The sequence below is a fragment of the Pelobates fuscus genome, chromosome 3 (assembly GCF_036172605.1).
Source record: "Pelobates fuscus isolate aPelFus1 chromosome 3, aPelFus1.pri, whole genome shotgun sequence".
Taxonomy (NCBI): Eukaryota; Metazoa; Chordata; class Amphibia; order Anura; family Pelobatidae; genus Pelobates; species Pelobates fuscus.
The window spans coordinates 175,807,465-175,830,887 of NC_086319.1; the positions used below are offsets into that span (position 1 = coordinate 175,807,465).

Below are 23,423 nucleotides of genomic sequence, written 5' to 3' on the forward strand. Positions count from 1 at the left end.
TAATTTAGAGGGGACATGCTGCTAGCACAAACACGTTCTAAAGGATGGGGGTATAACTACAAATAGCATCAGGTGCAATGTATTCAGACATTACTTATTACAATTTACTTACATTACTTATTACAATTAGTTGTTAAATGTATATGCTAGAGCTAGACATATAGTCAGTCACACAGACTAATGCAAAAAAAAATTAACAAATTAACACATTGTTGTTGCTTTTCAAATAATAAAATGTGCTGTGAATAAACAAAATATAAGTAAGTGGCAGGTGAGGTATTAGCGGTGTGAGATGTTCCATCAGATACATAGCATTAGGATGCCATTACAGTGGTACAGCAGGGGATTTAACCCCTTAAGGACCAAACTTCTGGAATAAAAGGGAATCATGACATGTCACACATGCCATGTGTCCTTAAGGGGTTAAACCACTATACATCCATTCTAATGGGAGGTGATGCTCACATCTCGGCAGCCCCTTATTTCAATTGCTGTTTTGCCACAGTTTAAATACCCCACTTCAAAGCATTTGGAATCTTTTACAATGATTATTTGCTTTCTACTGTCCTTTGAAATGCCATCAGCCACCAGACAGGTGTTTGTGCTGGTGAAGAAATTGTCTTGCTATGTATTATTAAATAGCATGATTAAAATATGATGTTTATTTATTTACAGAAAATACAGCGCTAAAGTAAACGTGAATTCATAGTTATTATATCTGATCATCTCTGAAATACTAACAAAATAACATTCTCTGCGATCTACAGTTCCTCTTTGCCTTGCCTAGTAAATACCACTGAATGATTTGCTGGGTTGTGTAGTGGCGTGGTAATAAAATGCACTTACGGTACCTCACATTTCTATCTTCGGGGTATATTATTGCCCCATGATGCTCTGGGCATGCCTGTGTACCTGAATATGTACAGTAGACTAGAATGGAAAGCATTCCATTGTGCAATGCACACACTCACTCATATGAAATATCAGGAGCTAAACTAAATTAAACTGTGTAGCATGACAGCCAGTCATAAGGTGCAAATTATACAACTAAAATTATGCAGATTAGTTAAAAAAAAACATGTTCAAACAATAGCCTAACCTGGCTTTCAAGAATGTTTTTCTGCCATCATCATGGATTGACTGGAGCTGGATTCCAGGATGGTTGTGTATCTTGCTTACCCTGAGTGGCTGGGTTTATTCACTGAACCTGCAACTTCACTAAATAAAACGGGAGGTAAGTGTTTTAGCCAAGTTTCTATAATAACTTAAAGGAACACAGTGGCGTTAGGAATACAAATGTGTATTCCTAACTATATAGTGACCCCCCCTCTCTTCACCCACCATTTCTGCTAAATAAAGCACTTCAAGCTGAGAATCACTTGGTTATTTGGACAGAAGCACCTCTAGTGGATGTGAGAGGGTCAGCCACTAGAAGCATTTCTACTCTGCAGTGTAAAAAATGCAATTTATGCAGAACAGCAATGTTTTCAGTTGCAGGGTTAAAACAACAGGGACATGGCACCCAGGCTACTTCATTGACTGAGATTAAGGGGTTTTGGTGCCTATAGTATCAATTTAAACGAACAGCTCAAGCAACATAATTACTTTAGCCTGCAAGGAGCTTCAGGAGAGGTGCCTAGCATATCCCAGGTAAGTTTTCAAACCCCTCTTAAACGATTTCATTACTTACTGTGGGAGAGTGCCAGGGCACTCTCTGTAGTGGGTATGGTACTTGAAATGTTCCTTTAAATTCTAGATGGTCACACAGATCAATAACAACATACTTTGCCTTACTGCCCCTTTAATATGAGACGGTTGTGTAAGATATCTTGATATTGGTATACTTTGTAAAGGCAAAGTGATAGAAAAGGGCAAAGCGTATAAGAGTGACTGACAGAGAGGCAAGATGGAGGCACACAGCACAGAGATAAATACAGTGGTGTGGGTTTCTACATATAATATTATTTTTCACACCTCATAAACACATATTTGTTAAATAAGGGTTAAGTAAACATAATAATAATAAAAATACTGTTAAGGGACACTTTCCCTTTAAGCACTGAGTGGAAAGCTGTGTAAATTGTATATTTTTGAAGTGCATGTGAATACAAATGGACTTATAGTGCCATAACATCAGAAATATGCAATCAAAGTTACATTCAGGATATAATGTGCGCATGACATTTGCTGAATCTGTACATTCTTAGAGCAATACTGCATTTTTTTTAATTTAAAAAACAACAGGCTAAACATACATATCTGGAAGGCCTTTCTATATTAGAATCAGTGAGCTAAGACATTAGTTTAGACATTGAGTAAGTAAACAATATCTCAGTCAAGCAGGCTAGGAAGAAAGGACTGGATAATAAGAATATCTGTGGAGCTTAAAGAATAAGGAAGGCCTCCAGACATGGAGGAAGTAAACTACATAAAAATGATCACACATGCTGAACTAACATTTTTAACAAAATAGCTCTAAGGCCACTGGGTACTGGTCAGAGAAGAAGAGAGTAAAAAGAAAAACAATCATCTCTATACAGGTAACAGGTTGGCGGCATTGAATAAGTAGAATCTCCACCAGAAAGGATGCATGGATCTATTCAATGCCACAGGCATGCCTCAGGATATGGTTTGTCTCAATGTCAGACATAATACCATCTCTCCCCCACACACTGCACCAGCCAAGTTTCATGCTGAAGAACTGTGTTAGGTATGAGGTTTTTTTTCCACCTCTCAGAGCCCTAACTGTAAGCAGAGACACATCCACATAGTCCAGGACCCTCTGCATGAGTGTTGGTCCAATGGCACTCTGGGATTCAAGCAACCCTCCGGGCACCTGGGCGACTGGTCGGAGATATCTCCAGAAGTGCCAGCAGAGAAGTTACTGGTCAAACAAACCCCGTTTTAGGGGATCGCCCGCCTCCCCTGTTCACCAGGCCACCAGTCAAGCAGGCCGCATGTTCGAACAGTGGAATTCCTTGGTACAGCAAAATGTGAAGGATACCCACAAGTGCCTACTCAATAGAGCATCAATCCACTATCAACTCAAGGATGAGTATCACTCAAATTTATTATTAAAATCATAGATTAAACTCAAGTGTATAGGAACAGTTCCCATATAAAAAAAATATTTAAACTATTATTTGATTTTTTGTTTAAAAACAAGAGTCGAAATTGGATGGCATAACATAATTTGCAGCTCTGAGAACAAAGTAATAAATCATTTTGTGTCATGGAAAGACCTTGCTTAGTTTGTGGATATAAAAAAACAGTGTAATTACACTACAACAAGTTAAGTACAAAGTGTTAACACAACCACACTTTACTAACATCTACACAAAAGGAAAGGGAACAGTGAATTTTAATTTTAAAATCTGCCACAATTTCTAGCAAAAGATGTAATCCTGTGTATACAAATTAAAATTTAATGTGGACATTTCCAGGCACTACTCCTGTTATACATACATATTATTATTATTTATAAAGCACCAACAAATTCCACAGCGCTGTACAATGGGTGAACTAATAAGCAAGTAGTTGCTACAAAACAAGTTGGATGTACAGGAACAGAAGGCTCTGAGGGCCCTGCTCAAACGAACTTCCATTCTAAGGGTACATACATAATTATCTTAATTATTACTATGCTTTATTGAAATAAAATAGCTGATAGGAAGTGTCATCTCCTTATTTCTCTTGTTATGCAAAGCCTTTGCTCACTAAGCATCAGATAGTATGTGGTCAACGACAGTCTCATAGCCGTCTGCATGTTACAGAAAGTTGCTGACTAATATCACTCCCTGTGCATCAGAAGCTCAGATAATATGCTTGTTTTTTTAATATTGTACGTTCCATCTAATGTAAAAATAGAAAATAGATTATAACCTAAAAGGAAATACTATAAAAACATACAAGGAGAAACTGGTGCTTTTAAATGGCTCCCTGCAGAATTTCCTTCCTACACAGCAGGATTGTGTTTTAGGTTTACCTCAATTACTGCACATTAAATGTGCCATCTTAAGGCAAGCTTAGCATAGGCAGCATGTGATGATGGCTGCAGCCCTTGCTGAAACTGTTTGAAGATGTAGTGCATGGCTGTCAAACTCATTTACTAAGAATAACTGAGTTTTGTAGTGAAGCAGGAATGGAGGGGCAGGTGTAAAAAAATTCAATTCTTCAGATTTAGTTTGGTTGTAAGATTGGTGATCACCACTTTTGTTGTGCAAGATGCGGTGTCTATCTTAGAACTTGGCTCAGTGGTTCAGAAGACAATTCCATTTGCTGTCCTCTCCCAATGATAGAAGGATGACTTGACAAACTGTTACTTATGTCTGAAAAATGTCTCTGGTTTCTCTGTTGAAAATAAGAAATCAAGTGAATGCCCCCAATCAACCTTCAGCAATAAGACCAGTGCCACATGACAATAGTCTTCCAGTACCGAAGACACCAGAAATGCAGCTTAGAGAAAATAGGTGGAGATGCTGCAATGGAGCATCTTGGCATGCATTTATCCAGATTTTGAACTATGTATCTCTGATGATCATAACACAGTCAGAATTAAAGAACCTGATCAGGGACTTTGGATTTTTAAAAGCAAAATCAGAACTACTGGGTTCAAGACTGCATGGATGGTGTTTACTTTCACCAGGTACGAATAGTTTTGCACAGGTTGACAATTTCATTTTCTGTACTGACATTGACGGTTGTTTGGGTTGTGAGCATAACCCACAATAATGGCACCTTTGTTGATTAATCACTGTTAGGCTCAAGGCTGCCTTCTTACACAGTGGCAATGTCCACCCTTAAATACTTGCTAACTATGTGGCACACATGAAAAAAATATAGAGAAATATGGAACTGTTGTTGAAGCACATCCAGTACATCAAGTCCAACTGGAACATCTATGGAGATCTAAAAGTGGTGCCTCTGCAACATGTTATTCAGCTCAGACATGCTACAGTTGTTAAATTTATGAATGGGACATATTTGAAAACCCAGGACATACTTGAAAACTAGAGAAATCTCAATGTATCTTTCCTGGTAAAATATTTTATAAATAAATAAATACTTGCACTAAAGAGTCATATTAAATTAAAAAGAACTGGCCTCTCTATTTTTACTTCCTCTTCTCTTGCCTTTGAAACCTAATACAGAATGGCATAATAGTTTTATATTAGTAACCCATTTGCAAAAAAAATATATAAAAACTGGGAAATCAATTTAAATAATCAATATATCCTGTATTTAAAAAAAGGAATATGAAATTCAGCTGATCGATTTCAGCCAACGAGCTTAGCTAACTAATTGACTACTTACATTGGTGGGGTTCCAGGGCACTCCTGACACCAGAGCAACTACTTTGGGCTGTAGTGGTTATGGTGTTTTTGAGTGCTCCTTTAAATGAAAGGGGTTTGGTGTATTCTGAACAGTGGCTTAATTCTTTCATAAAAAAACTGTAAAAATAATACTGCACCTAAATCCGCTATTCAATAATTCACAACTGTTAAATAATGACATATATTTTCTACAGCATATCTTTAGTCCCTGATATTTATCATATTTATTGTAAAATTATATTTTTAATGTATAGCTTTATTAAAAGTCTTCCATGTTTGTAACTGTAATACTTATCCATTATGCCAAATGTGTAAAAATATTTCTTACTGTTTATAGGTCACTCCAGGATGAACGTTACTCCCAACACATTATACAAATACTTCTTCTGGTGCAAATTCTCACACCAGCAACTCATTTGGCTAATTATGACTTGATTAGTTAAGAACCTCTCATTCTGGTCTCTGTATTCTGAACTGTTGGACATGTTAAACTTGGCACTGAAAGAGTTAAAGGAAGACTATAGTGTTAGGAATACAAAGCTGTGTTCCTAACACTATAGTGTCCCTCTGCCCTTGCGCCCCAGCCCTCTTCCTCCGCACTCTAAAGGTTAAAAACCCTATAAACACTTACCAGTTTCCAGCGCCAAAGTCCCTCAGTGCTGTCCTTGTCTCTGCCTCTTCCAACGTCATCGCGAGGGGGAACCTAATGAGCATGCACAGTGAGCACCCTGTGCACATTAGGCCTTCCCAATTGGAAAGCATTTACTCCCTAAGGGGATTTTAAAGACATTGGACGCCCTCATGCAAAGTGTCCAGAGTCAAATTCTGTTAAACAGCGGGAAGTGGCTCTAGTGACTGTCTGGTACACTCCAGATCCAGAGAGCACTTTTGCTTGCCTTAGGGATTAACTCTTGTCCCCAATCATAAAATTGATGATTATATGAAAAGTTGGCACTATTATGAAATAAATTGGAACAATTAAGCTGACTTCCAGGAGGGCTTCCTGATTCACTCTGTTTGATGATCATTCAAGAGGAAGTGAAAGCTTCCATAGGGAAGCATTAGTCATTAGACAATCCACGAGAGAAAAGGGTAAATTATCTTTATTTTTGCTGTACTGGGGTGCCTGGCATCTACATGGTTAAATGAACACTCTAGACATCATCAGTTTGAAACTGGAGTGTTCCTTTAAATGATTGAAGACAAGGAACAATTTGAATGACTAAAATTGAGCTTGTTTTTAAGATGCTTAGCACATGTTCGTAATGTAATGTAATAATTATAATAATTTAATAATATTAATGTTATTAATTTCCTAACAGACATTTGTTTGTTTAAGCTCATTTGTGAATAAATCGTGTTTTATTAATTTTTTTTCCCCTCAGACTGTTGTAACTAAACCTTCTCGAGACTGTTGCTACCGGATTTAGTAACCATGACAACCCACGTAACGCTGGAAGATGCGTTATCCAACGTGGACCTTCTGGAGGAGCTGCCCCTCCCCGACCAGCAGCCATGCATTGAACCTCCACCTTCATCCATCATGTACCAGGTATATTTCTCTACCTGCCTAACATTTTTGTTGGACAGATTAGACATAATGACATATTTAGTAATAAGATAAAATATTTTCATTATTGTGTATCAATATGGAAACATTAATAAAAGTGTGGAGCTGGGCCTTTTCTGTTTAGAAGGATCTACTAAGGATGTAAATGCTTTAACGGAGATATGAAGATGAACACTTCAGTGTATCCAGTTTGCAATGTGAACATTGTGTATATGTTTGTGTCCAACCCTATCTACACAGCAGCAGTTCTTACGTGTTCAGTAACAAAGACATATCAGGATTGTCACAGTAGGAATTGATTTGTCTGTAATTAGTCATAAAGTTTTTAAAGGCTGGGATAAGGAATTAGTAATGTATTGCTGTACATTAAAGCTTTCTATCCCAAATTCTCACAGGCTAACTTTGACACCAACTTTGAAGATCGTAATGCATTTGTAACAGGAATAGCCCGATACATTGAGCAAGCAACTGTGCATTCAAGCATGGCAAGTATCTTTTATATTATATCATAAAAGGATTATAAAAAGCAAAATGTTATGAGCTCCACATTCCTTCAAAATATATTATATGTACTTTGTAATGTAATAATTTATCCATCCAAACAGCGAGACATACACCACAGGCAAATACTACAAACAGCCCACCCACACATCAACACACAACACTACAAACACACAATACAACATATCACCAGAAAACACAATCTCACAGTTAGCCATCTAATTAAGTAAAGAGCGCAGTCACACACAACATGATACACAGACCACATACGTACGTAACACATGCAATACCACAAATTTCTCACGCACATAAGCGATATAACACAGTCCACATACACACAAACGCAACCCTACAAAGCAGCTGCAGCATTCATGCATAATACAAGCAGACTATGGCAAAAAACAACTTAAAAAAATAAAATAGGACCTGCACGCCGAGGGACTTCAAAGTCTTGTTTTGGTACAGTGCTGCTGAAAGGTTGCCTAGACTTGCACCATTAACTTAAAATAAAAATATACCTTCACTGTAATTGTTGGTACTGTGCTTGAAGAGACAGTCTTCAGCTGCACAATACTCCTTTCCAGACCAGAAAGTTGCTTGATCAATAAGAATCCGCTCACTTTGGTCAGATTAATTTGATTGTATCCTATTAATTCCTACCTAGCAAAATTTATGGTCTAGGTAGTTCAGCCACAAACACTGTTCCAGATGAGTGAAGTTGCTAAAAATGTTGGTAGACATACAGTTGGTGATATACGGTAAGTTTGTTTACAGTTTATGAACAGGGCTGTTAGCAATGCTACAGATGCTAGGAATCTACTTTATGATTTACCATCAGGAGAGCATATAGACTGGCGTAGATGGGAATTTTACTTAGAAATTGCAATTGTTTTTTTACAGAATGAGATGTTGGAGGAGGGGCAGGAGTATGCTGTCATGTTGTATACCTGGAGAAGCTGTTCTAGAGCCATTCCACAGGTGAGTGTGTTATCAGGCCCAGGAGCCAGACAAACAATAAACAGCGCCCCAAGGTGACCAAATAATGTATTTATTTATTTAAATAATAGAGATTTAAATTCTGTACTGCTGCCAGTTTAATTTCTGCCCCTCATAGTGACTGAGGACACCAAGCTAAGATATGGAATCATATAGTTTTGTATCGGTACATGTTCTTTATTTGTCTTAATTCCCTCTATTGTACAGCGCTACAGAATATGTCATTGTTATATGAAAGATTAGATGGCACAGAATGTCTCAAGAACAGTTACATTCTTATGTAGGAGCAAATTTGTTCTCTTTTTATAGCGTTGGGAACAAAATAACTCCAGGGACAATGCATAGGGGAGCCACAGAACTAATGAAAACAAATGTATCATAAATATTCCCTGTGTATGCTGATTCCAGGACTACAAGAAACTCTTACCTCATGTTAATGACAGTGACTACTTTGCTAATTTTATCAGGGACTTGTATGAAAGGATGGAAGATAGACAGACAGATAGACAGATAAATAGATAGATAGATAGGCAGACAGACAGCCAGAATGATACTTAAATGTTTTTGTGCTCTTCTGAAACTTGTTTTTTAATCATTATTTACAATACACTTTGGGAATATTGTATAGAAATTGTTATTTAATGTAAACATACACTTATATGATTTCCTATTACAGGTAAAATGCAATGAGCAACCAAATCGTGTAGAAATTTATGAGAAGACAGTGGAAGTTTTAGAGCCAGAAGTCACAAAATTGATGAAGTTTATGTATTTTCAGGTAAGTGATAAAAACTCTCCACATAAACAGCATTGTTCTACTCCATAACCTCTCCCAAAGGTGGTTAGGTGCTCTTTAGAACAAAGTCTCTTAGCTACAGCAATGATAGTCCTGTAAAAAGAGCCAATAAATGTGTACAGTCCAGCTGCCCTCGCTTAGCAAAAGTAGATGAAAGAAAGCAAATAACAGACTGTGTCATACAGGAACCTGAGGTGAAAACAGGAAGTGCTGGGGAGGAACCTGCCGCTTTCATTCAGGTCTCTATGAACAATTAAAATGTTAGGTTTCAAAATGAAAAGCATTTTTTCTTACTTTTTACTTGACATTTTTTACGCTGCTTCTATTTTGCAGTGAAGCTGTTTAACAGAAAAATAAAATTTGATGCAACTTTTCCTTTTAATTTCTATACACTTTATTTGTGCAAAAAACTTGAAAGATTGTGTGATAATTTTTAATAGGATTCAGAAGAGACAACTGTTAGAACATTTCTGTACACTCTGACAAAGGCTCCATTGTACAAAATGTCGCCATAGTGATTAACTTTTTACCATTCTACCTGTTATCCCTGCAGCGCAAAGCAATAGAGAGATTCTGTAATGAGGTGAAGCGATTGTGCCACGCTGAGCGCAGGAAGGATTTTGTTTCTGAGGCATACCTGCTTACTCTGGGCAAGTTCATTAACATGTTTGCAGTGCTGGATGAACTGAAAAACATGAAGTGCAGCGTGAAAAATGATCACTCGGCTTATAAACGGTGAGAGAACGCACAGGGTGGATGGATCTGGAAAGTATATGCATGTGTTTATACAGGTGTCTACCAGTGTACCCAAGTGGTAGACTGGATGGGAAAGTGGGCAGCTAGGTGTAAGCATGTGTGACATGATTTACCATGCCCAGATATTAGTGTACTGGCAGTGGAGAGGTGTACATGGTCTCTAGTCATCTGATTGTTTTAATTTATAAACCTTTGTGGTCCAAGAGTACCGTGTAAGCTGATTTGGTGTTTGTTTGTACACCAGGCCATTTCCTCATTGGATGACCCTATTTTTTTTAACATTATATGATTTTTTTTTATCTCTCTGCAGAAATCAGACTCTAGTTCATTTCCCTTATATCCCTTTAGCACAGTGGTTTCAAACTTATTAGGTTCAAAGCGCCCTTAATATTTCAATATTTTTCCAAGGCACCTCAAGTCAAAAAAAAATTCTAGGTTGTAAATATGTACAGCGCTGCGGCATATACTGGGCCCCAAATCTTGGAAATGGCACTGGTAGATTATTTAAAGAAACAATCCAGTCACAATAACCACTACATTACATTGTAGTGGTTATGGTGTCAGTAGTGCCATAGTGCCCTCCCAGGGTAAGTAGTCAAACTGTTTAAGAACAGTTTGACAACTTACCTGGGGTCTGCCAGGATAGGGGCTGTAGTGTTTGTGGGGGGGGGGGGGAGGGGGGGGAGGAGGGGGTGTACAGGGGTGCAGTGTGTGTGTGAGGGGTGCACTGTGTGTACAGGGGTGCATTGTGTTTGTGAAGGATCTAGTTTGTGTGTGTGAGGGGTGCAGTGTGTATGTATTTGGGGCAGTTTGTGCATGAGGGGTACAGTGTGTGTTTTTTGGGGGGGCAGGTTGTGTGGGGGGCGTATTGTGTGTGGGTGGCAGTGTGTGTGAGGGGTACAGTGTGTGTGTATGGGGGGTAATTGTGTGTGAATGGGGGATTGTGTGTGTGTGTGGGTGGATAGTGTGTGTGTTTGTGTATGGGGGGGCAGTGATTGTGTATGGTTGGGCTAATTGTGTGTGAGGGGGTAGTGTGTATATGGGGGGCAGTGTGTGTGTGTATGGGGGAGCTGTCCCCTGCCGGCTGTAAGCAAAGTGCTAGCGGGACGGAGAGGGAGATCTCTAATCTCCCCTCCGGTCCTGCAGAGCCAGCAGGGGAGAGCACAGTTCCCGGTGCTATGATTATAGCACCGGGAAAATATCTTGCGGCACGCAGCACACAGTTTGGGAACCGCTGCTTTAGCATATTAAGTTTATCCACAAGATAAATTTTCATATGGTAAGAAAATTATAAAGAAAAATAATACACTTCTAGCTGGATTTCACAGAATACAGTTCTTCTGTTATTAAAAAAAAAAAAGGATACTTTCCTTTTTTTTTCTATTTACACATTGTTAACATTTTTCAATAGCACTTTCATTAAAAGGTCTTGGTAATTTCAGTCCCTGGTTTATGTCTCTGGTAGAGCTGCTCAGTTTCTTAGAAAGATGGCTGACCCCCAGTCTATACAGGAATCGCAGAATCTTTCAATGTTTCTGGCCAATCACAATCGGATTACACAGGTAAGTGTCAATAGTCCTGTAGAAATTCTGTATGTGTAATACTAAACTATAGCATTCCAGGATATGCAGTTCTCATACTCCTCCCCAAGATTTTCTTTCCAATTTTTACGTATTAAAGGAACACTATAAGGTTAGGAAATCATACATGTATTCCTGACCAAATAGTGTTAAAACACCATTTAGGTGGCTTACCCCCTACCCTTGCTCCCTTAGAAAAGGTTACATCTTGCCTTATTTCCAGCTCTTCATAAGTCTGCAAGCATTGGCCCTGCCCCAATCCACCTTGTTGGCTGACATCATCAGAATTGATGATCCAGCCAATCCAATGCTTTCCCACAAGGAGAGCATTAGATTTGATGGGAGTGGCAAGGGTTGGTCCAAAAGCTGCCCTGGCCAATCAGCAAATCCTCATAGGGATGCATTGAATCAATGCATCTCTATGCGGAAAGGTCAGTCCTGAGTTGCCAGGAAGCATGTCCAGTGGCCATCTGACAAGTGGCCACTGCAGGTGTCCCTACACTTTAATGTAAACACTGCCTTTTCTATGAAAAGACTGTATTTTCTGCAAAAAGCCTGCAGGGACTGACTATACTCACCAGGACAACAACATTAAGCTGTAGTTGTTCTGGTAACTAGAGTGTCCCTTTAAGGTTTTCTTTGTCGTGGCAAAGGCTGTTGTGGGCTAAATGTCATATAAGAGGAGTGTGTTTAGGACAAAAGTGGCCCATGTAGTATTGGTATTGTAAATGTGACTGCATGGGAGGGACTGTGTTCTAATCAATGATTTGAATGCAAATATAGACTGACCTGCATATGGACTGACGGTTTTATTTAAGAAGTAAAGGGTATTCATTTTATAGGAGACATTTCAGTAGAATTTGTTGCTCCAAAACAAGCAGTACATCAAACTTATTAATCACCCTATATTAAGATCATGTCCAAAGAGATTGCAGGTGTGTGCTTTATCTGTGAAAGGCTATATAAAATAGATTGAAGTAATGCACAGATTTTATTTTATCTATTCAAAAATAATATAACAGTAATTATGTTTTAGGGCCACCTATCATGCAGATCTTATATTTTTTGAGGTGCATCTTAAAAAGCCAGTCGTATAATCTAAACATAGTACTGATATGCATCTTTGGGATATACCTGGCATGATGCATATATTTTTATTTACTTCACCATTCAAAATTTAACCGTACGTGTCATAGCTGCCAAAGTTTTGGAATAAATGAAAAAAGACATTCGAGGAATTTAGGATAGTGCAAACGTTTTTTGTTTTTTTTCATTTTTAAGAAATTTCTGCTTTCTTCTTAGTGTCTGCACCAACAGCTAGAGGTGATTCCTGGATATGAGGAGCTTTTGGCTGACATTGTGAATATCTGTGTTGATTATTATGAAAACAAAATGTACCTTACTCCAAGTGAAAAACACATGCTTCTCAAGGTAAAACAGTTTGTTATTCATTGAAGTGCGTGCGTGATTGAATTAAGTGACATGTTTCTTACGTTAGAGTGGAATTTTCATAAAGCATAACAGTTGAGATTAGTTGAGTAAATTCAGGATAGAAGATTTTTTCCATGAAACACAAGTGTAAAAAAGTAATCTGTGTTGGTCAAATTATCAGATTGAAACCTTCCGTTATTGCATACTCTAATTCATAAACAGTTCTGTTCTTGTATGGATCCATACATGTAAACCAAGTAATTAGTTTTAATAAATATATTAGACATGTGAAATGATTTTCACTTAATAGACAAAAAGTTACAAATTGAAAATGTGTTAAGGAACATTGAAGACTGCTTTCTTTCTTGATCTAGCTTTCATTCGTTCTGTGTGTCCTTAAAAGATTGTCAGGAAGCATGCGTACTTTATGATGGTATTGTCGCAATTCTTTAAAGATACTCTCTAGGCACCATAACTACAACCATGATATGGTCTTATCAGTTTGTAGAAAAGTTACACTGCTAAATGATGAATAGAACTGCTCTTGGAGGATAACCTATGTATATCAAAATTCTCTACTGAACATGTGTTTATGGCATAAGAGTCTCTTCCTGGTTAGGGAGAAGTCCAGTCCCAAAAGGGACCTTTACTAAACTACTGCCTTACTCATTGATGGTGGCCTTGGCTCTGGGGCCACGTATGCCATCTAATGTTAATATGCTTAATCTGTGTGTGTGACAGTGCTTTTCAATGTTTCAGGTAATGGGATTTGGATTGTATCTAATGGATGGAAATGTCAGTAACATTTATAAATTGGATGCAAAGAAGAGAATCAACCTCAGCAAAATCGACAAATTCTTCAAGGTGATGTTTAAAATATGGCCTTAGCACTTGTATTTAACCTCAGAATATCTCTGCATGAGTTCTCTGCAAGTTCTTCATGCAAAGGTGGCAAAGGTTTTATGTCAGTAGTGAATGAACCCTAGACAACTGCTGGTGACCCTTAACCGACCGGCTGTTGTTGGACATCACTCCCCATGGTAAGATGTCCCTACTCTGAACTACACTGCCCACGGTAAGATATCCCTTCCCTGAACTACACTCCCCACGGTAAGATATCCCTTCCCTGAACTAAACTCCCCATGGCAAGATATCCCTACCCTGAACTAAACTCCCCATGGTAAGATATCCCTAACCTGAACTACACTCCCCACGGTAAGATATCCCTACCCTGAACTACACTCCCCACGGTAAGATATCCCTACCCTGACCTACACTCCCCATGGTAAGATATCCCTACCCTGACCTACACTCCCAAGGGTAAGGTATCCCTACCCTGAACTAAACGCCCCATGGCAAGATATCCCTACCCTGAACTACACTCCCCATGGTAAGATGTCCCTACCCTGAACTACACTCCCCACTGTAAGATATCCCTACCCTGAACTACACTCCCTACGGTAAGATATCCCTACCCTGAACTACACTCCCCACGGTAAGATATCCCTACCCTGAACTACACTCCCCACGGTAAGATATCCCTACCCTGAACTACACTCCCCACGGTAAGATATCCCTACCCTGAACTACACTCCCCATGGTAAGATATCCCTACCCTGAACTACACTCCCCATGGTAAGATATCCCTGCCCTGAACTACACTCCCCATAGTAAGATATCCCTACCCTGCACTACACTCCCCATGGTAATATAACCCTGTCTTGAACTACACTCCAAGGTATCCCAACCCTAAACTATAATTCCTATGCTATAGTAAGATACCCCTGCCCTAGACAGACATGATAATGTGTGTTTTCAAATTGTTAAAATAAAAACTAAACATAATAATTACTCAGAATATAAGTACTAAAACTATATCATACAGCTCTATCTTGCTACCATTTTTAATAAAAAAGAAATAAAAGTACTTAAAACTAAATACATGTACGTAAAAGGTACACTCTGGGCATCAATACCACTTTAAAGCACTGGCCTCATTAACATGCTGTATTTTTGCAGGCTCTAAACTTTATAGTTCTTGCATAAAATAAATGTTTTGCAAAATGCTGCACAATAAGCCTGCCTACTAGGCCACACCCACTCAAACTAGAAAAAGACTTCCTTATCAGATATATTTTCATACAGCTAAGCCACTGACGGTAGTGAATAATCTGGAAACAAAAAACCTGCATTAGGACAGGACACCCATGGAGACATATAGTAAGAATATCACTACCAGTTTATAGTTCTTGTGACTGTCTGCACCCAAAATGTGAATTAAAAAACATCTCACTCAGCGCTGTTGGGGCTGAGACTGATTGCATACCTTTGATAAGGAAGTATATTCAGGCATGAGGGGGAGTGGCTAAAATGGTGCAGCATTCTGCCTAACTTTTTTTGTGCAAAAACTATAAAGATTTGAATATGCCAGGGCATAATTATGAGGCTTAAATCTATCAATAGCATTAAAGCTGTATTGGTGCTCGGAGTGCCCCGTAAGTGTTTTTTTTTTGTTTTCTTTACAACTATTAATACAACTGTAAATACAGTATTTCCAGGTTCTTCTTCAAACCATGTTTTCTAAGAAGTGTTTCAAAACTATCTGTCCATATACAGTCTCAAAAATTGTCTGTGCTGATTGCAGAATGCCGCCATTTTGAAGTTTTGCTAAATGGCCGGCGCCTGTCTCTTCTCTTTTGCAGCAGTTGCAGGTGGTGCCGCTATTTGGTGACATGCAGATAGAGCTGGCCAGATACATTAAGACCAGTGCTCACTATGAAGAGAACAAATCAAAGTGAGTGCGTGCCGTAATGTCTCTCGGCGCTTTGGAAAAAGAAGTCGAATAGGATCGCCATGGAGCCGCCTTACAGAATTCTGTCCCATTGGAAAGGTTTACTACAGTACTAAGCAGCTTATGGTTGTAAAAATGCTTTTACGATAGCCTAGTTTGCTGCCATGAGCTGTTTAATATTGTAGTTATTTTGTGTATTAAAAATTCTTGGATACTTTGATAAGGAATGTTGCTCCTGGACAGTTTACTATGGAGCACTCAGATTCTGACATGTAATTGGGCACAAAACCAAATATTTGAAGGTGCAGTTTAAGAAATGCATTTCTAAATCTTTGGTCCCAGTGCCCAATAACTGTCGGAATTTGGTCAGAAGTTTTAAAATGGGCAGGAGCAGCAACTGATTTGAAAGTTGACAAGATCAATGTCATAATTAGATCAATGTCATAATTTTTTTTTGTTTTGTTTTGTTTTATTAGCTCACATATTTTTTTGCATTCATTGCATTCACATTTGTCCTTATTCACTAAACCACGAATTGTTACGAATTAACATGAGGGTTGCACTTCCCTTTCCAATCCCCAATGAATGCTGGTTAAGTGATTAACCCCTTCACGTGCACATTTAGCAATGTTTTGTAATGTTCTGTATCAATCATAGTTGACACTGGCAGGATTATTCACTAAAATGAGAATTGTCAGGGAATCAAAGTGAATTTCAAAATGTAGGACAAACTTGCTGAATTAGAAAAAATCTCCCAAGTCAATTCTGTTTTCAGTTTGGCTATTTTAACTTTCAATTTAAAATTCACTTTAAATTCACATTGAATTCCCAGCAATTTTAATTTTAGTGAATAAGCATGTGGCTGATTAGTTTGAGTATTGTATTTTTTGAAGATTTAAATGACCACTGAAGTTACAAGGACCAATTCATCTTTAAGAAGTTCCCCTGCTGCAGTGGTCATTTAGCTTTAACCCTGCAATGTAAAACATTACAGTTTTGTAGATATGGCAATGTTTCCATTGTAGGGTTAAACACAACTCTAGTGTCTGTCTTCCTGGCAGTCACTAGAGAGACACTTCTATATGAGAACCAAGTCACACTTCATTTTCAATCACATGCTAGACTCACAATGCTTCTCTATGGGGAAACTTTGGCTTGGCGGAGATCGTCAATCTTGATGATATTGTCTAGGGAGGCCACAGTGAGACCAACATGGTTGAGGGAAGAATAGTAACCTAAATAGGTAAATAACTTGTCTGTATTCCTAATATAGTGTTTCTTTAGTGTTTAGTGTTCTTTAGTGTTTCTTTAAGAAAACAGGTGAGAGATAAATACAGGTGAGAGATAAATGTCATAATCATAAGCCTTGAGTATAGGGCTCACAATCTCTCTCTCTCTCTCTCTCTCTCTCTCTCTATATATATATATATATATATATACACATGATGATCATATCACCGTATCGTGTAATTATTCTCCATTTTGAATGTTTGAATGTGGATCACTGAATGGATCACATCTGTGCAGACTTGGAGCACCAATCTCATATTTATATATTTATGAGAGTGAGGGCTACACTCTGGAGTTCTTGAGTGGCAGTTGCCAAATATTAATGACGGCAGCTGAAATAGATTCAACCCAAGATTGTAACCTCAGACATCAATGAGACATGTGTGTACCAATGCTGCCTTTACAGTAAACTCCTCCCCTTAACATATGCAATCTACACAATAACACCTACAGCAAGCATGTCAAACTCAGTCTAGCACGGGCCATATAAACAAGGTTTAAGTTTATGTGGGCCGCAAAAAAAACAAACCTTAAATTTTCATAGAAACGTAGGTTTATTTTGAAAAGTACAGTATTAAAAAAAAAACAGCATCCCACTCTACTAAACCACAGCATCCCCTCTACTAAATCCCAGTCCCCCCTCTACTAAATCTCAGTCCCTCCCTCCCCCATATACTAAATCCCAGTACCCCAACAAGCAGACTCTACTCACATTGCCGCTGCCAGTATGCAACTGCAGAGTCCAGCCTACGATATACGCCAAATGGCACCGTCTGCACTCTGTGCCAAATCTGAACCTCCCGCTACTTCCTAAAACCCTGTGAAGGTGAAGCACGACATTGTCATGTCGGAATATGACGTGGCGTTGCGTGCCTCCATGTACTCCACTGTGCAGTCACAGCCAATGTAACACTGACCAACACACACACTCACTGACACACACACACTCACTCACTGACAGACAGACACACACACTGACAGACAGACACACACACTGACAGACACACACACACACTGAGAGATACACTCACTGACACACTCACTAGCACACACACACACAGACACACACATACTCACTGACAGACACACACACACTCATTCACTGACAGACACTCACTCACTGACAGACAGACACACACAAACACACACACTGACAGATACACTCACTGACACACTCATTAACACACACAGACACAGACACACACATACTCACTGACAGACACACACACACTCATTCACTGACAGACACTCACTCTCTGACAGACAGACACACACAAACACACACTCACTGGCAGACACACACACTGACAGACACACACTCACTGACAGACACACACTCACTGACACACACACACATTTACACATTCTTGCACTCACATCATTTGATTTATTGCTCCCTACCTTTGGTAGCTGGTGTGGGCCCTCTTCTATCTGGAGCTCAGCCTTCCTGCTCTTCACAGCTCCCTCGCGCGCAGTTTAGTGATGCCGGGTGCCAGATTATGCCGTCATATTCCAGCGCCTGGCATCACTACAGACAGCATGCGCGAAGGAGCAGTGAGGAGCAGGAAGTCTGAGCTCCCTCGCTGCCGCCAGGAACCTCTCTTCCTGCCAGGTAACTTTTAGCAAAGTAGGCACCTGCAATGTGGGGAGAGCAGGTGCTTACACTGCTTTAACACTAAGCAGGGCCGGATTAACATAGGGGCTGATGGAGCTGCAGCTCCAGGCCCAGGCCCATGGAATAGGCCCATTTAAAAAAAAAAAAAAAAAAAATGGACAAAAAAAAAATTTGGAATTTTTTTTTTTCTTTTTTTACACACTACTCTTAGGTTTGCCACCTGACTGGTATTCTACTGGCACAGCCGGTATTTGAGGCTGCCTGGCCGTGCTGGTATTGCAGTAATACCAGCAATCCGCAGGTAATTTTCTCAGAATAAATGGAAATTACTCTGCAATACCAGGAGAGAGAGGCAGGGATAGGAAGTTACAGAATATCCCTGCCTCTCTCTACTACTCACTGATCCGTGGGGGAGCAGCTACACAGCACAGAGAGTCCAGACAGCAGATCTACAGCTCAGGTAAGTGAGGGATGGGGGGAAAGGCAGCAGGGACACATGGGGACACTGAGACACTAGGGGACACATGGGGACACTGAGACACTAGGGGACACAGACACATGGGGACACTGAGACACTTGGGGACACTGGAAAACATGGGGACACTGAGACACTTGGGGACATATGGGGACACTGAGACACTAGGGACACAGACACTAGGGGACACTGAGACACTAGGGGACACTGAGACACTAGGACACATGAGGACACAGACACTAGGGGACACTGAGACACTAGGACACAGACACTGGGAGATCTGGGGACACTGTGACACTTGGGGACACTGAGACACATGGGGATGCTGAAACACATGGGGACGCTGTGAGACAGAGACATTGGGAGACACTGAGACATTGGCACACGGAGACACTATGTTCCCATGTCCCCCAGCCAGTGTCCCTAGTGTCTCAGTGTCCCCAAATTTCCCAGTGTCTGTGTCCCATGTCTCTGTGTGCCTAGTGTCCCCATGTATCCCCAAGTGTCTCCCAGCCAGTGTCCCCTAGTCTCCCAGTGTCCCCTAGTCTCCCAGTGTCTGTGTCCCTAGTGTCTTAGTGTCCCCAAATGTGTCTGTGTCCCTAGTGTCTCAGTGTGCCTGGTGTCCCCATGTCTCCCAGTGTCCCTATATGTCCCAGTGTCCACATGTCTATGTCCACAACTGTCCCCAAGTGTCTGTCTCCCACTGTCCCCTAGTCTCCAAGTGTCCCCTAGTCTCCCAGTGTCCCCTAGTCTCCCAGTGTCTGTGTCCCTAGTGCCTTAGTGTCCCCAAATGTTTCAGTGTCTCCATGTCTCCCAGTGTCTGTGTCCCTAGTGTCTCAGTGTGCCTGATGTCCCCATGTCTCCCAGTGTCCCTATATGTCCCAGTGTCCACATGTCTATGTCCACAACTGTCCCCAAGTGTCTGTCTCCCAGCCAGTGTCCCCTAGTCTCCCCTAGTCTCCCAGTGTCTGCGTTCCCATGTCTCTGTGTCCCTTGTGTCTTAGTGTCCCCAAATGTTTCAGTGTCCCCATGTCTCCCAGTGTCTGTGTCCCTAGTGCCTCAGTGTCCCCATTTCTCCCAGTTTCCCTAAATGTCTCAGTGTCCCCATGTCTCTGTGTCCCCAGGTCTCTCAGTGTCCCCAGTATCCTAGTGACATGGGGACACACTGAGACATTGGGACACTGGGAGAAATGGGGACACAGACACTGGGAGACTAGGGGACTGGGCAACATGGGGACACTGAAACTGTGATACATAGGGACACTGATGCCAGGCTGGCCTTCCAATTCTTTGGACAGACATGCCCCCTATTTGGGTATGTTCGCCCCTGTTGGCAGTTTTGGTCAGTGGCCCATTCTTTTACCCCACCCATTGACTTCCTGCTTCACTGGACACTGCTGTTAGGGGGTATGGATTTACTTGAAAGATGAAAGCATAAGTTAGATAACGAGATTAGCATAGAGTATGTGTTTACTTATAGCTGCATCCTTTGAGTTTCCCTCAAACACCAACTCCATCAGATACATGACTCTTGAGAGGTATGACTGTTTTAGTGTTTTTGGTTGATAAGATTCTGTAATTAGGCCCCATCATAATTGTCAGCACCAGGCCCACGGGGCTCTTAATCTGGCCCTGACACTAAGCATGCACTCGCGGCTTGCCAGGCCACAAAGATGTCCATTGTGGGCTGCATGCAGCCCGGGCCGCGAGTTTGACATGCTTGACCTACAGTATTACTAACCGTTAACCGCTAAACTAACACTATCACTAAATATTAACCCCTAGACTACCTTAACACTATTGCTAAAATGAACCCACATTAACCTCTATACTGCCGCTGTAGAACCCCAACCCTAACCATAAAAATATTATGCAATATAAACAATACTTCGTTGTGACTTGACTTGATTTTATAGTTTATTATGATGTGTACGTGTGTGCGTTTTGACTTTTTGTGAAATTGGATGGTATTTGAGCACTTCTAAAATTCGTTATCACAAGGAACAGATAAATAGTCACAATAGGACTATAATCCTGTAGTTATGTAGCATGACACACAGGTATATAACACGTAGCATAAGTAGTTCTTTAGTCCATCTGAAAAAAATGAGTTCCTATTACATTTGATGTGCCCTGAATATGAACTCGGTAAAAGGAACTTTCCACAGTATAGCTGACACCTGGGAAAAAAAGAAACGTTACTTTCTATCATCAAGAACAATAAGCGGTAGTCAGTGCACGGTGAGAACAGTCTATTAAAGAGGAACTGTCAGTTTGTATTGTTGAAGTTATATATTATGTTTTTCCATTTATTAATTTCCACTGTTCATGCAAATGGTTTTTTTAAAAGGCAAGAAAAGGGTGTAGGAACTCATATTACCTCTGACAACTAAACGGATTGACAGGTGCTGCCATTTTCAATTATTATTTAATAATAATTAATTTTAAGGTTGTCATGTGCCTACTTTTAAATATACTTATGTTTCTGATGTTTTCATCCATGACTCCCCCCTTTCATGCAAATAAACACACAGAGATGAGAACATGTTGATTTCAAAAGGGGCATTTGTGCATGAGTTTGCCATGTTAGTTTCTCCAAAGATGAGTCCACATTAAGATAAGTAAGTTAATTTACATTTAATGTCTTGACAATTCTTTTTTTTGGGAAGACAAATGCTATGACCAGAAGTTAAAATTATTTCAATATTTTAAAAACAGGGCTGTGAATAAGAGATTAGTTCTTTATTAAGTTTTGACATGAGTGTAGTACCCTACATTTGCATTGGTGTCTGCCATCTAGGTGGGCGGTGTTTAGACTTAACGTGGGTAGTAACTAGAAAAGAAGAGTGAGTTGTGGGCATAGTTGGGTTGGAAATCAAGTAGAAGTAGAAATACCACCCCACCTCTTGGAGATATTACTCTGGTCTGACTTGTCAAAAGCAAATACACCTGGGGCAAACCCATTGCTCAGGGCTGTCTATAATTGTGGTTATTCATACAGTTTTGTATGATATATATTTGTTTTGTGAGGTTGTTTACATGTCCTGTTGAGGCCAATCCACAGGTTTAAGCACCTGTTTCCTGCCCAGGTGGACCTGCACTCAGAGCAGTATCAGCCCTCAATACAATATCTGTGAGCAGATGGTCCAGATTCGAGACGACCACATCCGTTTTATCTCCGAGCTGGCGCGTTACAGCAACAGTGAGGTGAGAATTAGTTTGTAATTAATAATAAATAAAAAGTTTATGATTGTAACATTAAAGTCTCAATAAATATAATTTGCCTTTATCTGAAACAACACGCAGTGATTTGTAGTAAATGGGAAATTGAAATGCAACATTTTAGGAAATATAGGTGATGTGGAAAAAAATCTATAGTCACAGCTTGCCTATTTTTCTTAAATTGTGCAATTCAGTTTTAAATCCACTACAATTTGCTTCTTAATGAATAAAACACCTGGGGCCCCCAAAGCCACTGGCACATTAAAAAGGATATTTCTTGTGGTGATAAAGCTGTGCATGGATTCTTTATCCCTCCCTTCACAGCTGACAGACTATGTATCCAAATAGATAGGAGATCCATCGTCAACAGATAGTTTGCACTAGTACAACTAAATAAAAAAGAGAGACACTAAACCTAAATTGAAGCATTATTCTTTATTTAATCCCTATATATACATAATGTATGTTTTTTTTGGCTTCAGGACATTTTTGTTCATATTAATAAATTATTTCAGACATGTTTACACATGGCTAAATGATCACTCTAAGCTCCTTAACACATACATAATGGTTATGGTGCCAGTAGGGTTTTAGAAAGTTTTGACTTCTTACTTGGGGTCTGCCAAGTGTCAGTCTCCACCACCACTACATCAGTCAGAGAGCTGCAAACTCCTACTTAGGAGTTTCCATTAGCATTCCTGAGCTGAGCCCTACAGTGCAGGACAAGCTCATTGGTGGAGAGCATCGGCTGGTACCTCTCTTCTAATGACCTGCACTGCCCGAGATCTTCCAGCTCTCTGGCTGATGTAGAGAAGATAGGGAGCTGTTCTAAAATGGTCTGGCAAGTCAGTGGGTAAGAGGGCATGCTCGTGGCACCATACTCACTACTGTGCTTGGTAATGGTGCTTGGGGTGTTTCTTTAAAACAAATCTCTCACTTTTGTGGGAGTGACAGTTCCTCAATACCTGACACCTGTAATTGCTATATAAAGGATTTCTGGTGTTTATTAATGCAGGGCAGGCAAATTAAAAAACCCAACACAATTATATCTGCAACACTACTATGAC

At 39.9% G+C, this 23,423-nt stretch overlaps 1 protein-coding gene across 1 annotated transcript in view; it reads left to right on the plus strand.

Annotated features, from left to right (window-relative positions):
- CYFIP2 (cytoplasmic FMR1 interacting protein 2) overlaps positions 1-23,423 on the plus strand; it is a 77,881-nt gene that overhangs the window by 23,758 nt on the left and 30,700 nt on the right. The window contains exons 3-12 of the mRNA XM_063447757.1: positions 6,719-6,885; positions 7,299-7,388; positions 8,305-8,382; positions 9,077-9,178; positions 9,750-9,931; positions 11,418-11,514; positions 12,835-12,963; positions 13,723-13,827; positions 15,666-15,757; positions 22,224-22,341. Coding sequence (XP_063303827.1) covers positions 6,769-6,885; positions 7,299-7,388; positions 8,305-8,382; positions 9,077-9,178; positions 9,750-9,931; positions 11,418-11,514; positions 12,835-12,963; positions 13,723-13,827; positions 15,666-15,757; positions 22,224-22,341 — 1,110 coding nt within the window. The 5' untranslated portion in view covers positions 6,719-6,768. The remainder of the gene's footprint in view (positions 1-6,718; positions 6,886-7,298; positions 7,389-8,304; positions 8,383-9,076; positions 9,179-9,749; positions 9,932-11,417; positions 11,515-12,834; positions 12,964-13,722; positions 13,828-15,665; positions 15,758-22,223; positions 22,342-23,423) is intronic.